The sequence below is a fragment of the Oncorhynchus gorbuscha genome, linkage group LG09, assembly GCF_021184085.1.
Source record: "Oncorhynchus gorbuscha isolate QuinsamMale2020 ecotype Even-year linkage group LG09, OgorEven_v1.0, whole genome shotgun sequence".
Classification (NCBI taxonomy): domain Eukaryota; kingdom Metazoa; phylum Chordata; class Actinopteri; order Salmoniformes; family Salmonidae; genus Oncorhynchus; species Oncorhynchus gorbuscha.
In genome coordinates, this window is record NC_060181.1 from 39,488,164 (window position 1) to 39,502,179 (window position 14,016).

At 48.0% G+C, this 14,016-nt stretch overlaps 1 protein-coding gene across 1 annotated transcript in view; it reads right to left on the bottom strand.

The window, feature by feature from the left end:
- Nucleotides 1–799: 799 nt before the first annotated feature.
- Nucleotides 800–14,016, bottom strand: part of LOC124043568 (glutamate receptor ionotropic, NMDA 2D-like) — a 56,520-nt gene continuing 43,303 nt past the window's right edge. Inside the window, exons 9-14 of the mRNA XM_046362281.1 lie at nucleotides 13,698–13,823; nucleotides 13,211–13,440; nucleotides 11,414–11,574; nucleotides 10,674–10,861; nucleotides 8,191–8,423; nucleotides 800–6,378 (exon numbers count right to left, since the gene is read on the bottom strand). Coding sequence (XP_046218237.1) covers nucleotides 3,346–6,378; nucleotides 8,191–8,423; nucleotides 10,674–10,861; nucleotides 11,414–11,574; nucleotides 13,211–13,440; nucleotides 13,698–13,823 — 3,971 coding nt within the window. The 3' untranslated portion in view covers nucleotides 800–3,345. The remainder of the gene's footprint in view (nucleotides 6,379–8,190; nucleotides 8,424–10,673; nucleotides 10,862–11,413; nucleotides 11,575–13,210; nucleotides 13,441–13,697; nucleotides 13,824–14,016) is intronic.

The following is a 14,016-nucleotide window of genomic DNA, read 5'->3' on the forward strand; positions in this document are numbered from 1 at the left end:
ATCACATTTTTATTTGGCGTACCCCGTACCCCAGTTTGGGAATACCTGTTATAAACTATCCAACTAATCATTTTTAACTTCAACTGGGTGGTTGATAACTGATCTCCTCACGGTGAGGGTTGATGGTAGAAAGGCACTCTGGCACAAAATGGCTGTCAACCAACCTCCATTAAGGTGTTTAATAGTGGCCCCAGCCATCTCATAACAATGCACTGTACTGTAAGTGCTCCAAGATCTGTTGAGAAGCTCCATCTCAATTAAATGTGTTATGGCATTAATGAGCTTCCATATAAGTCCGTATGTGTGTATGAGTGTGCATCATCCAGAGCTAGTACATAGTAAAAAACAACAACATTTCAGTCAACACTTTGGACCTCTGTTTCAATTTACCACAATTCTAATCTTATCGTTGTTGCATCGTTGAGAGGTGAAACTGCAAGTAAGCATTTCATTGTAATGCGAACACCACGCGTACGTGTTCCTGTGCATATGACAAATGACCTGTAAAAGAATTGACCTGGACGCGAACCATGTTCATGTGGTGCCTCTGTGTGTGAATGAGAACACCTATCTTACGGTGTCACTTGCTGTGATAAAACATTGTACTTCCCTAAGGACAGGCTGTGTTCCGCAACAACATGTCCTCGTGGAGAAATGTGAACAGATAACTTTCTCTCTCCATGCTTTCCCAATCATCCCACCCGCATCCGCTCCTCTGACGCCGACACAAAGACACATCTAAACGGACGGAACAGGTTTTAATATGAAAATTATTTTTTATTCTGTTCTGCTTGCAGCACATGACCACTGTGTTCTGCTCCAGTATGGCACATTGATTCTCACACAGTGACGCAGTGCAAGTCCGTCTGGGACACAGTGTGGCGTAAAGACCGCGCCGGGCTAGCGGATAGAGACAGCGCTGGACCGGGCGCTTCAGTGGGGATTAATATGGAGGAACACAGTGTTTTTGTTGAGTTCAGCACGACAGATGCATCTTTGCAGAGTGAAAGCACACACCACAGTCCTGGTATGGCTCACGATGGATAGTATACTGCTGCATGATGCAACAAAAAAAAGCCATTTGATGCCCGCTAGGCTATATTGTGTGTAAAGATGTCACTGTACACCTCAACACATTGGTCCAGTTGGATTCCAGGCCCCAGTATCTCACCAGACAGTCATGTTGTTGGACAGGCTATGCCCTGGTAAAATACCTTAGAATTCAATAGTTATTAATAACGTGTTTACAGCCAAGGCCCATACTCACACTACTACAGTGACACGGTCGTCAGACACACACCTCAGTCACATCATTGTTAACTAATCGTGGTTGTTGGTCAGTAAGAACATAGTTAAGTACTGGTCTCTGATTTCACTGGGTTTTGAGGACAGACAAAAATACAACTTCCGAGATAATACTATCAATTTAGTAGACAAAACTTAACGTATAATATCTTACCTTTGAAATATATTATTAGATATAGATATGCTATTATTGAGATGAAATAAATATTCACCGATTAAAAAGAACAGTTTACAATTGCAGACACTCATCAACACAACAAATAGACATAAGGGGCAGATATTTCGGTTCATTTGTGGTACAAATACCTTGGCAGGTAACATTTCGCCCACGGTTAGCCTCATCATTGGATTCTTGTAAGCTGTTGATTGTAACAAGCAAAGCACTGCTTCCATTGTGTTCCTATAGCTCTTGGGTTAGCCAGGTTGCAAGAATGAGAAACTATACTATTAGCAACAGCCAGCACTCCCAGTTGTGGGTGCATTTTTCCTTCAAATCTTATCTAATGGCACTGGAATGATAAACAATATCCTCATATCAAGATGCTGAACAATAATTGATCTAATGCTACCCAACTCCACAAATATATATATATGTGATATACATCTAGATATTCAAAGAAATGCAGACAAAACTTTACACGACACAATTTTGTGTTACATTTTTTTGTTCTTCCGCTGAAGTATGGCTCAGATGCAGTCGCAGACAGACGAATGAACCGAACAGACTATATGGAGAAGATGGAACTAGCCTTGTGGGTGACTGACAACATGCAGTCGTAGCAGTATTCACTCTCCGCTACTCAACTTCCTGTTGCTTACGCTAATGCTAAAGGTGGGTGGATAACGGGCTGATTTGAAAGTACGCCTTACTATGCAGGTATCAGCTTTGCAGTCAAATTGCTATAAATAAGCTAGCTCTTGATTACAGATTTACAAACGCATCTCTGGTAGCATCTTTTAGGCACCTATCATGTTGACATCATTACTGGGACACAGAGAATTCATTCTGACCATCTGTGCGGCCACATGTCCGACAATTCAATCTAGAATTTACCCAATGGTTTTCCACATAGTGCCCCCCCCCCCCCAAATGCAACAATCTTAAAGTGTCTTCATCGTTGCAGCAGACTAGGTCAAGGCTACATTCTGTCTTATGGGGGGAAAGGCTGCCAATGACATTAGGTAGTTGAAAAACGTTTTGCGTGTACCCAGTATAGTACAGCACAGTGCTTACATTTTGTCATAATTAATACATTTGTCTCATATTATAATAACACATAGTAAACTAACCTTTTTAAAATATAAAATGCATGAACTGTTGGTGTGCAGGTAATGTATTGCTCAAGAGGGACATGAATGGGAGAGTACCTGTGGTATAAACGAAACAGCATTGTATGTAAGCTCCACTGAAGTTTGGCACAGTATAAGGTCAGTCACAGTCGACTTACCCTGTTGTCAAGAATACAAACACAGTAAAACACAGACGCACAGAATATCAAATATGAGTTTGAGAGGGTGAATGGGGAAAACAGAGAGGGCTAGCTGCTATTCTATTCTCCCTAAAAGTGAAATATAGAACATACATGACCCCAGACTTCACAGTTCTGTGAAAGTTAAAGGAAAGTTAGGGGTTAATGTTAAGGGATGTAAATCAAATGTTTCTGCATTGGAGCCATCAGTAGGGAGGTCTATGAATGAGTACCTGAGCCCTCAAGAGCAAATATAATTTCACAATAATAACCACTTCACTTCAATACCCAAAGACACGCTGTGTCAAGAGGACGGCCCCATTTCTGAGATCCCACTTTGGACACCAATTTCATTGAACCAACTATACATGTAGTCTTTCAGATACTCTGACCGGAATGAAGAGAGCCCCAGTAAACATGACATTGCTGTGCACTCCCTCTCACTGGACAATGGGGGTTGTGCAAGAGTTGTAGGGGGCTGAGTTACAGGACTGCTGTTGCCACACAGTCATGACCCAACGTTTCTGAATAGGTCAGCGGTTCCTACCCAGGTAGGTGTCTATGATTCGCCTCACACCTCGCTCTCCACACTGGAGAAGTGTGCGGACCCCCTCCGTGAGCAGAGGCTCTTGGCCTTGAGGGGCAGGTGAGGTGACTGTAACCTTTGGGGCTGGGGCACTGAGCGCAGTCTCTGGTACAGGAGTTTGGCACTAGCAGAAGCCATAGAAGACGGCTGGGGGGCGCCTGGGGTGGAGGATACTACAGAGGGAGATGAGACCGAAGAGGACGAGGTGGGAAGAGGGACGTGGATGGGATGGGATGCAGAAGGAGGGGCAGGAAGGGCTGGGAGTGTTGGTGGAGGGAGGGAGGGGATGAGGGCTTGCGATGTAGAGGACTGCCGTATGCGGTCCGTCCGCTGTGTTCGCTGGATGCTGAGGTTGGACTGGCTTCCCGATATGGGTTGATTCGGGGTCCCGTCGGGTTTGGAGGAATGCCTTTTGGAATTGGCGCTGCTCCCAAAACGTTGACAGTGTAGAAATAGCTCCTCCTGGCTACGAGAGCTCACCTTGGCCCACTTAGAGTGAGCGTGTTGATGCTCGAGGGCAGATTGGCAGTTGCAAGCCACATTACCGCGCCCTTTGTCCTTCCTTTTCCCTTTCTTCTCCTCCTTCACGGGAAGCTTGTCCACGGACCAGTATCTTCGAGGAGCTGGTGGTGTCAATGGAGGTGGAGGCCACTTCGTACCACCTATCCTTCTTGAACCCCAGGCTCCACCTGATCCCCAGCCACCTTCCCCTGCTATCCCCGCTCCTCCCCATTCCTCCCCATGCCTCAGTAACGAGTCATCCCTACTGTTTATGCTGCCAGCCTTTTCTCTGGCGGGATAAGTGCCAAAAAACCAACCTCCCCCTCCTATGCCTCCAACCGCCCTACCCTCATGACCATCCCAGTACCTCTCAAACTTTCCGAATTCTCCCGAGGAGCCGTCGTCGTCGGAATAGATGCCCACCACCTTATCGCGTTCCCTTTCAGACTCTGATGCGGTCCTTCTTCTTCTTTCGTGTCTCGTCTCTTGCTCCACTTTTCTCCTTTGCTCCTTAGAATCGTCATCCTCATCTTCGGAATCCCACTCATGAAACGACAGACCTTCTTTGGTGTGAACCTCCACTCTTTCATTCCTTCCCAACAGGGGGCGCTTCTCCCCTTCTTTCCCTAGGGCCTCTCTATCTGAACCCTTACTCCTGCGCCTGGACGAGAGAGGGATCAGTGGTACGAATGCAGATGAAGGAGTCTCTGACGATGGGTTTCCCGCTCCCCAGAACTTGACAGCGGTTGAGGGTTTACTGGAGCTCTGGTACTGCTTGCTGGAACTGGAAGGCCTATCTGCATGCCTGTGGCGAGAGTGAGGACTTCTGTGCCTTTCCTTGCCTCTAGTGTCATCTCCATCATCTCTTTCCTTATCCTCTCTCTCTCTCCTCTCTTCATCCCTTGGAATATCCCATCCGTAACTTCTGATAGAACCTTCACTCTTTTTCCGCATGGAGTCACGCCTCGGAGCCGGGTAGGAGGAGTAGGCCTCTTGCATTATCGCTTTGAGCTGCCCTCTCTGCTCACCACCTCCCTCCTCGTGCTCTGACCGCTTGCCCCGGTCTCTTCTCTTCACCTTCTCCTCTCTCTTCCTCTTCTTCTTCACTTTACGCCGCTTGCGCTCCCGCTCTCTCTCCTTCTCCTCTCTCTTTTTTTTCTTCCGCCCTTTCTTCCTCCTCTTTCTCTCCCTTTCGCTCTCTTTGTGATGCCGTTTCTCCTCCTTCCCCTCGACCCTGGTTCCTGTTCCTCTACATCTGTCTCTCTCGCCCCAGGAGGCCCACCACTCCTGCAGCTGGGCTAGCTGGCTCCCTGCCCTCTCTCTCTCATACTGTAGACGAGGCTTGCGGGGTGGCACAGGTGGAGGGGGCGGACTGCAAGGCAGTGAGCGAGAGGACATGCGTCGGGATTTGCCCTTTCTCCGTACTAGCAGGAGGCTAGACTCCTCTGTCAGCTCATCAGAGTCGTAGATGTCCTCGACATCTCTACTGCCGGCCCTGTACTTAAAACTCTGGGACGATGTGTATGAGGTGTTGGAGGATGAGGGTGAGTTGGAGCGGGAGAGGGAGACGGAGGATGAGGACGAGGATGAACTGGATGAGGTGGAGGAGCAGGAGCTCGAGGTGTAGAGGGCGGAGTGAGAGGGAGTGGTAGGTGTAGTGTGGGCAGGGGACGAGATAGGGACAGGCAAAAGGAGTGGGGGAGGGCGACGGCTTCGCCTGCCACCTCCATCCCTTGCACCGTACCGCCCTCCCCCTCTTCTCCCCAGGGGGAGGATGTTCTCATACAGAGGCCCCCCGGAGCCCTTTCTTTTAGGGAGGCTGCCTCTTCTCCAAAATAGAGGCCGATGTGGGGATGAGGGGAGCGCTAGAGGGGGCTTGGACATGAAGTGCCAAGGGGGAGGTCCTTTAGAAGGTAGCCGTGGCATTCCTGAGGACTTTGTTCCCCTCTGGTTCATTTTGGGGGTTTGAGAGCCACCTGTTTGTGGGTCAGCATTTGCCCCTAAGCCCTCTGGATCGATCGGGCCATAATATCGCTTGTATTCATCCAGGCCCCCGTCCCCTCCACTGGCTCCCCCAGCCCAGTGAGGGGGCAAGCCCTGTTGAAACTGTGCCATGTCTGGGATCCCACCGCTGCCACCAATAGGCTTGTCCGTGCTGGGCTTGGGACGGTTCCAGCGGTCTACCACAGCCAATCTGCGGTCATGACGAGGCAGAAAAGTGGAGCACGGCATAGGGCCCTCCGTAAGGGGACTGTTTGATGGCCCAATGGCCATTGCAGAGTGCCCAGTAGTTGGAGGAGATGCAGTGGGAGGCATGCTGTATGCTTGCGGTTGTTGCTGCTGCTGATGCATCTGCTGCTGCTGCACCATAGCAAGAGTGGTGTTACAGGTTACAGCCGCTGAGATGTGGGACTGGGGTGGAGGCGGCATTGTGGGAACACTATGATATAGGGGAAGTGTGTTTTTTAGGCCTCCAGAGATGGTTTCATCTTTAAACTTGCAGCAACTGTACATACCCTGGGTAGAGAGGGAAGGGAAAGCTCATTAGGATACATCTAGCAAACTACAACCACCCAGTATCCCTTGATGAGAATATTGATACTTATGAAAGTCGCTTAAAAACATGTGAGTTTGGTAAGTCTCGTAAAACTAGGTTCCATATGTACATATGTTGTGGCAGAAATGTGTCCCCATAGAAGACTGAATACACTTACCACAGTGTCTGCATTTATGGTGCACTGAAGCTTCAGTTCAATTGATCTTTTTAAACTACCACCTCGTGTGCTGTGTACTCTGGAGCTCCCACTGCCCTGCTCAAACACTAAGTCACAACTGACTCTTTAAAAAAAAGAAGCAGCACTTTGTGATATCTGCTGATGTAGAAACGGCTTTATAAATACATTTGATTGATTGATTGAATAATCTGCCCTTTCTCTCCCCTCCAGCATAAAATGTGACGTGCCATGAATATGGCTGATGCTGCTCTAGGCAATATCTCTACTCTGTACTCTGGGAGGTGGACTCTAACCACAAAATACTAATGAGGGTGGAAGAAGAACTTGTGACAGGTCTAATACTAAGTAATTTACTGCTTTAAAAGACTGATAGGCAACAATTATCGATTAAGTGCGTTGAATGGCGGGGCCATGTAAATCATAACAGCTTATCACCTTTACTTGAAGGTGATTCATTCAATACCAATACGTCTTAATGGAAAACAAGAGTCATCACACTAATCTAATCACTACCACCACCACTACCACCAGCAGGGGTATCACCACCACCACTACCATCACTACCACCACTGGGGGTATCACTACCACCACCACTACCACCAGCAGGGGTATCACCACCACCACTACCATCACTACCACCACTGGGGGTATCACTACCACCACCACCAACAGGGGTATCACCACAACCCCCACCACCACCAGCAGGAGTATCACCACCACCACTACCACCACTACCACCAGCAGGAGTATCACCACCACCACTACCACCACTACCACCAGCAGGAGTACCACCATCACTACTACCACCACTACCACCAGCAGGGGTATCACCACCACCACTACTACCACCACTACCACCAGCAGGGGTATCACCACCACCACTACCACCCTTACCACCACTACCCCCAGCAGTAGTATCACCACCACTACCACCACTACCCCCAGCAGGGGTATCACCACCACCATCATTACCACCACTACCACCAGCAGGAGTACCACCACTACCACCACTACCACCAGCAGGTGTACCACCATCACTACTACCACCACTACCACCAGCAGGGGTATCACCACCACCACTACCACCACTACCACCAGCAGGGGTATCACCACCACCACTACCACCATTACCACCACTACCACCAGCAGGGGTATCACCACCACCCCTACCACCAGCAGGGGTATCACCACCACCCCTACCACCAGCAGGGGTATCACCACCACCACTACCACCATTACCACCAGCAGGGGTATCACCACCACCCCTACCACCAGCAGGGGTATCACCACCACCACTACCACCACTACCACCAGCAGGGGTATCACCACCACCACTACCACCACCACTACCACCAGCAGGGGTATCACCACCACCACTACCACCACTACCACCACTACCACCACTACCACCAGCAGGGGTATCACCACCACCACTACCACCACTACCACCACTACCACCAGCAGGGGTATCACCACCACCCCTACCACCAGCAGGGGTATCACAACCACCACTACCACCAGCAGGGGTATCACCACCACCACTACCACCAGGGGGCATCAGTATCACCACCACCAACACCAGTCAGTGACTCACCCTGCTGAGGACCAGTAGGAAGTCCATGCCTCCGGAGTGGCCCAGGCATTGCCTGATCTTCCAGTACACCAGGTGCTCCCAAGAGAACACCAGCAGACTGAGCCCCATGGCCACCAGCAGCATGTAGAAGACGCCCGCCATGTTGTCGATGTCCAACTTGGAGCTCATCACCTCAATCTTGTCGTTGTGACAGATCCCAGAGAGCCACAGGCGCTCAAGCATGTCGATCTCGTCTGGCGGGGGGAGAAGAGGGGCCGGGAGGCAAATAAAAAACCACGAGAAGGTGTTATCTGCCTTTGTTATGAGACAAGCAGTGTTTTATACCTGAAAGGGTGGAGCTGGGAGATATGTTGCATGGCGGGGGGCGAGGCGAGAATGAGGGAGAGAGGGTGAGAGAGAGGCAGAGGGAGAGAGAGACAGAGAGAGACAGGGAGAGAGACAGAGAGGAGGAGAGATAGAAGCTCCACAGCTTTGATGGAGGTCTGAAATGGCCAGGATACAGAATGTCCCATGCTAAGAGTGACCCCGACACTGCTTCAAGATGAAAGGAAGCGGACACTGATAGGACTCCGCACACTAATCATTAGTACCTTATCAAAAACAACTGTTACACTGTCAAGGAATAATGAAGGAAAAGCCAGAGCTTTTCAGTGGAGAGCAGATAACGTGCATTGAAATGACAGCCACATCTGTGAGCTAAAGCCCTCTGCATTGCAAAATGAGCTACTTAAAGGAAGTTTTAAAATCCCTTTTCATTATAACACTGAAAAATTCAACTATATTAACCTTAGGTTAATTTCCCCTTGTGGGACACCCAATTGAAAAGCCCAAGGTACATGGATTAGAAAAACAGGAATTAACCATGTTGACTGGAATGTCATAATCCACTCCAATAAAACTCAATAAAAAGGATTCTACCAAACAAAAATATTCTTCCAAGAATGTGTAGCTAAGAATTCACAATCAGAGAGTTAGTGATCTGTCTGATGACATTTTGACATTTACATTTGAGCCATTTATCAGACACTCTTATGCAGGGTGATTTACAGTTAGAAGAAACCATCTTAAAATAGCTGGGTGAGACAACCACATATCTCAGTCATAGTAAGTACATTCCTCCTCAATAAAGTAGCTATCAGCAAAGTCAGTGCTAGTAGAGGGGGGAAAAAAGTGAAGTGCAAATGTTGGTTCACGAAAATCACCATACTTAACTGCCAATTGTGTTTTCAACAATGGATTCTAATTTGCATGATCATAAACTGTGGCAGACTCCTAATCTCATTCATCATATTTCAATAAGCACCACCGTCCCCCGCTCTCTTTTCACATTCTATCCTAAATCACGACAGCAGCCTGAACTCAGGGCGTCATAACCCCGCTTTGAGATCTTTACAAAGACGGCTGAACTGAGACGGAGCTGCCACATCCTCTTGCAACCGGGCCTTTTAAATCACAGAACCAGAGCAAATTGAGTGACAGAAAAAAAGATCCATTAGAAAGAAAAAGTCCCATAATAGGAACACCAATTGTAACATGAACAATACAAAATATGATACAGCACTGGGAGAATACATGCATGGAATCTTTAAGACCTCGTATAACGTGATGATTAAGTGAAACATTCTGGGGTGGTTGCACAGACCCAGATTAGGCCTACAGTCCTCATGCACTATAAGTTAACTAGACACTAGACATGCAGGTAACTGCCAAAATAACAGAAACACTTGAGTAAATGAGGGATGCAAACTATATTGAAAGCGGGTGCTTCCACACATGTGTGGTTCCTGAGTTAATTAAGCAATTCAAATCCCATCATGCTTAGGGTCGCACATAAAAATACTAGGCAGGCCATTATTTTGGCTACCATGGCTATGCCCCCATAGGATGACAATGCACCCATCCGCAGGGCACGAGTGGTCACTGAATGGTTTGTTGAGCATGAAAACCATGTAAACCATATGCCGTGGCCATCTCAGACCAGAACTCGACCCAATTGAACACTTATGGGAGATTCTGGAGCAGAGCCTGAGACAGAGTTTTCCACCACCATCAACAAGACAGCAAATGATGGAATTTCTCATGGAAGAATGGCGTCTCATCCCTTCAATAGAGTTCCAGACACTTGTAGAATGTATGATCAAGGTGCATTGAAGCTGTTGGTGGCCCAACGCCCTATTAAGACACTTTATGTTGGTGTTTTCTTTATTTTGGCAATTACCAGTAGGTCTACTGTAAAATGAACAGTATGTAGGAGAAACTGTAAAACCGTGAATATACGTACAGCATTCAACTGAATTAAGCAGTAAGTACTGCAGGAAAGTGCTTTTTCTTTCTCTCACTTCAATCCACCACCAAAAGCAGAGAGATAGATTGATGCTGCCAGCCCGCCACTAACAAGCCAGCACATTTATCAACTTCTCCTGCCTGTCCCCAATCCCTCTCTCCCTCGTCCATCTCTCCCCCACTCCTCTTTCTCTCCTCACCGTCTCCCACCAGCTGCAGTAGGGCCAAGTCCACCGGGCGTTTCCAGCGGGTGTTCTTATGCAGGGCGATGCCGTAGCCCGTGGTGGCGAACACCTTGCCCGAGCCAATGGTCATCACCTTACAGCCCTCATCCTTCCGCGCCATGTAGTTTAGCACAGCCGCGTCATAGATGAAGGCATCTAGTTTGCTGAAGGGGAGGGAGGGAGGGAGAGAGGGGGAGGGGAGAGAAGAGGGGATGAGAGTGAGATGATAAGTGAGAATGCATCATGTGAGGTTTAATAACACGGTACGTCAGGTCCGGGTGAGGAATAGGCCGCTAGTGGTCAAGTCGTCGAGGGGAAGTGATTGTCTTTCCTCTGCATGAGGCGCACAATTTGTTATCAATACCCTCATGCTTCCAACATAAGTTTATGCATGTTTTGTCTAATGTAAGCGGAATCCATATTTTGCACTACAGACACCAGCAGAGAGACAAACACACATACAGTACAGTACGATAGGACGTCCCAGGGAGATAATTGTTGCTAAGTGGTTGCTATGCTGGGTTGTGTTCATTTGGGCACATAACGGGAAAAATAAATGCAACGGAAAACGAAAATGTGCGTTTCTTATTGGACAAGTCTAGGTAGTCCCTCCCTGTTTCAGTCTGTTTTCTTTCCATTTGGTGCCCAATGAACATGGCCCTGGTTGAATGCAATGAAATGAAAGGGATGTCATCTTCACAAACACACAAACTGACCCAGTCTTGAGGTTGTCGATGGCCTCCTCCACGCCCTTCTGGTTGTTGCGGATCATGAAGTTGTGCATGTTGGCGTAGTTGCTGCGGATGTTCTCCTCCGTGCTCCCGTTGGGGACGGTGCCAAATCGGAGAGGGGGGTACTGCTCAGTGGGCTGCTGGAACTGAGGGGATAGAGGAAGAACTAGAGGTTGATGTGGGGATTCAGGGTAAATGTTGAGTGACAAGAGTACATTACATCGTAAAAAATGCATGCATAGAGATCTAAGGAAGTTGGACAGGTGGACAATACCCTAAGCAACGTGTCATGAAATCAAAGAGCTGACAAAACACGAGAACGTTTCAAAAGGGTTGCGGCTCAAATCTCCAACACCAACTCAGCAAGTTGAGCGTCTATCTTTTGAGATGTTATTGTGATTTCTGGCTGTACTGTCCAGTGCCCACCCAACGTCCTTAGAGCTCATGTAAAAAAGTACAGAGATCTTCAGAAAGGGAGAGAATTGAGAGGGATGAAAGTTAGAGATGGATCAATGCATAAGTTGTCTGAATTACAGCAGAATTACCACTAGACCAACCTTCAGCACAACAAAAAACGTCTACCGTAATATCCGGACTATAAGCCGCTACTTTATTCCCACACTTTGAACCTCGCGGTTTAGCTAATTTATGGATTTGTCCCGCTTTCACAAGATTCATGCCGCCAGAAAACTGAGCACCGTCACATAATGTGACGTAAATGGAGCGAGCTCAAACTTCCCATCATTCTGATTACAGTAGTAATTTTGTCACCCTCATCATGGCAAAGACACGGAGAAAGGCATATGATGCAGCTTTCAAGTTGAAGGCGATCGATCTGGCTGTTGGAAAAGGAAATAGAGCTGCTGCACGGGAGCTTGGCCTTAATGAGTCGATGATAAGACGTTGGAAACAGCAGCGTGAGGAACTGACTCAGTGCAAAAAGACAACAAAAGCTTTCAGAGGGAAGAAAAGCAGATGGCCCAAAGTATTTGCAGCCACTCGACATCAGTGTAAATCGTGCATTTAAGGTGGCGCTCCTTGTTCAGTGGGAGGCTTGGATGACAAGTGGGGAGAAATCCTTCACTATAACGGGCCGCAGGCGAAGAGCAACTTATGGTCAAGTCTGCCAGTGGGTCCTGACAGCGTGGAGCATTGTCAAAAAATCCACTATCATCAACAGGTTTCGAAAGGCTGGACTGCTGCGTGTTGAAGGGGCAGCATGAGCTCAGTGGGGTATTTGCCTCCGGATGAAAGTGACGAGAGCGACAATGAAAACGATCCAACATCGGATGAAGCAATTCTGAGGCTATTCAACTCCGACACCGAAGGAGATGACTTCAGTGGTTTCAGTGCACAGGAGGAGGAAGATAGTGACCAATGACTTTCTTGGTAGGCTACTGTTTGAATTTTTGTTACAAGCCGTGTTTCTTTAAAGCCTATTCATTTTTGTTACAACGCCGTGTTTCGTTTAAAGGCTGTGTAAAGTTAATTTGTTTTTAATAATTCAGTGGGTGCGGTTTATATTCAGGTGCGCTTAATAGTCCAGCAATTACGGTACTTTTATTGACTTCCGGGCACTACCCTGATTCTCCACCTTGCACATTCCCACTTGCACATTCCCATCATGGATTAACAATAATGGAGACTCCCTCCTTCCAATGCCTTCACCAATCCATGGACAGGTAATGTGCAAGTGGAAGAAATTGAGGCACCGCTGTGGTATGGAAACAGACATTAGGGCCATCTTGGCCTTGGATCAGAACGGCCTCCTCACTCGCACACCTTCTTGTCGCTGAGGCCAGACACAGTGTCGATGTACTCCTCCTGGATCATGAAGGCTGCCAGGTTGGCCGTGTAGGAGGCCAGGAAGATGACAGCGAAGAAGGCCCACACCAGCACCATGATCTTACTAGTGGTTCCTCTGGGGTTCTCCACAGGCACTGAGTTATTGAAGACCAGAGCCCACAGCAGCCAGATAGACTTCCCTATGGTGAATTTAGAGCCCCCTGTCTCTGGATAGAGAGAGATAAGGTGGACAGACAGAGGGGGGAGTGGGAGAGACAGTGAGTGAGGAAGAAATAGAAAAAGAGAAAGAGAGAGAGAGAGAGAGAGAGAGAGAGAGAGAGAGAGAGAGAGAGAAATGGACATTGAATGGAAAATAAATATCCCCAGGTTACTCACAATGGCATATAACTCATCACGACCATTTAAATTGCCTCAATGGTGATAACCTGAAATAAGAATGACCATACTGTAATAAATGACTTACTCTTTGCACTTTGCAGGCTGCGGTTGTAGCCGACAGGGCTGAAGAACTCGAAAATAAAGACTGTGACGGCGACCACGGACAAGCACATGACGAACATCATCACCCACACAGCTGGGCTGTACGGCTCTGAAACATCACATCACAAAGACAAGGGTTCTGTCCCAAGGTTCTCACTGGCTTGCTACTTAGAATGAAGCTATGGTTGCATCGCAAATTGCCCTAAAAATGATTCAAAACTCCAGCCACCCTAGTCATAGACTGTTGTCTCTGCTACCACACGACAAGCGGTACCGGAGCGCCAAGTCTAGGCCCAAGAGGC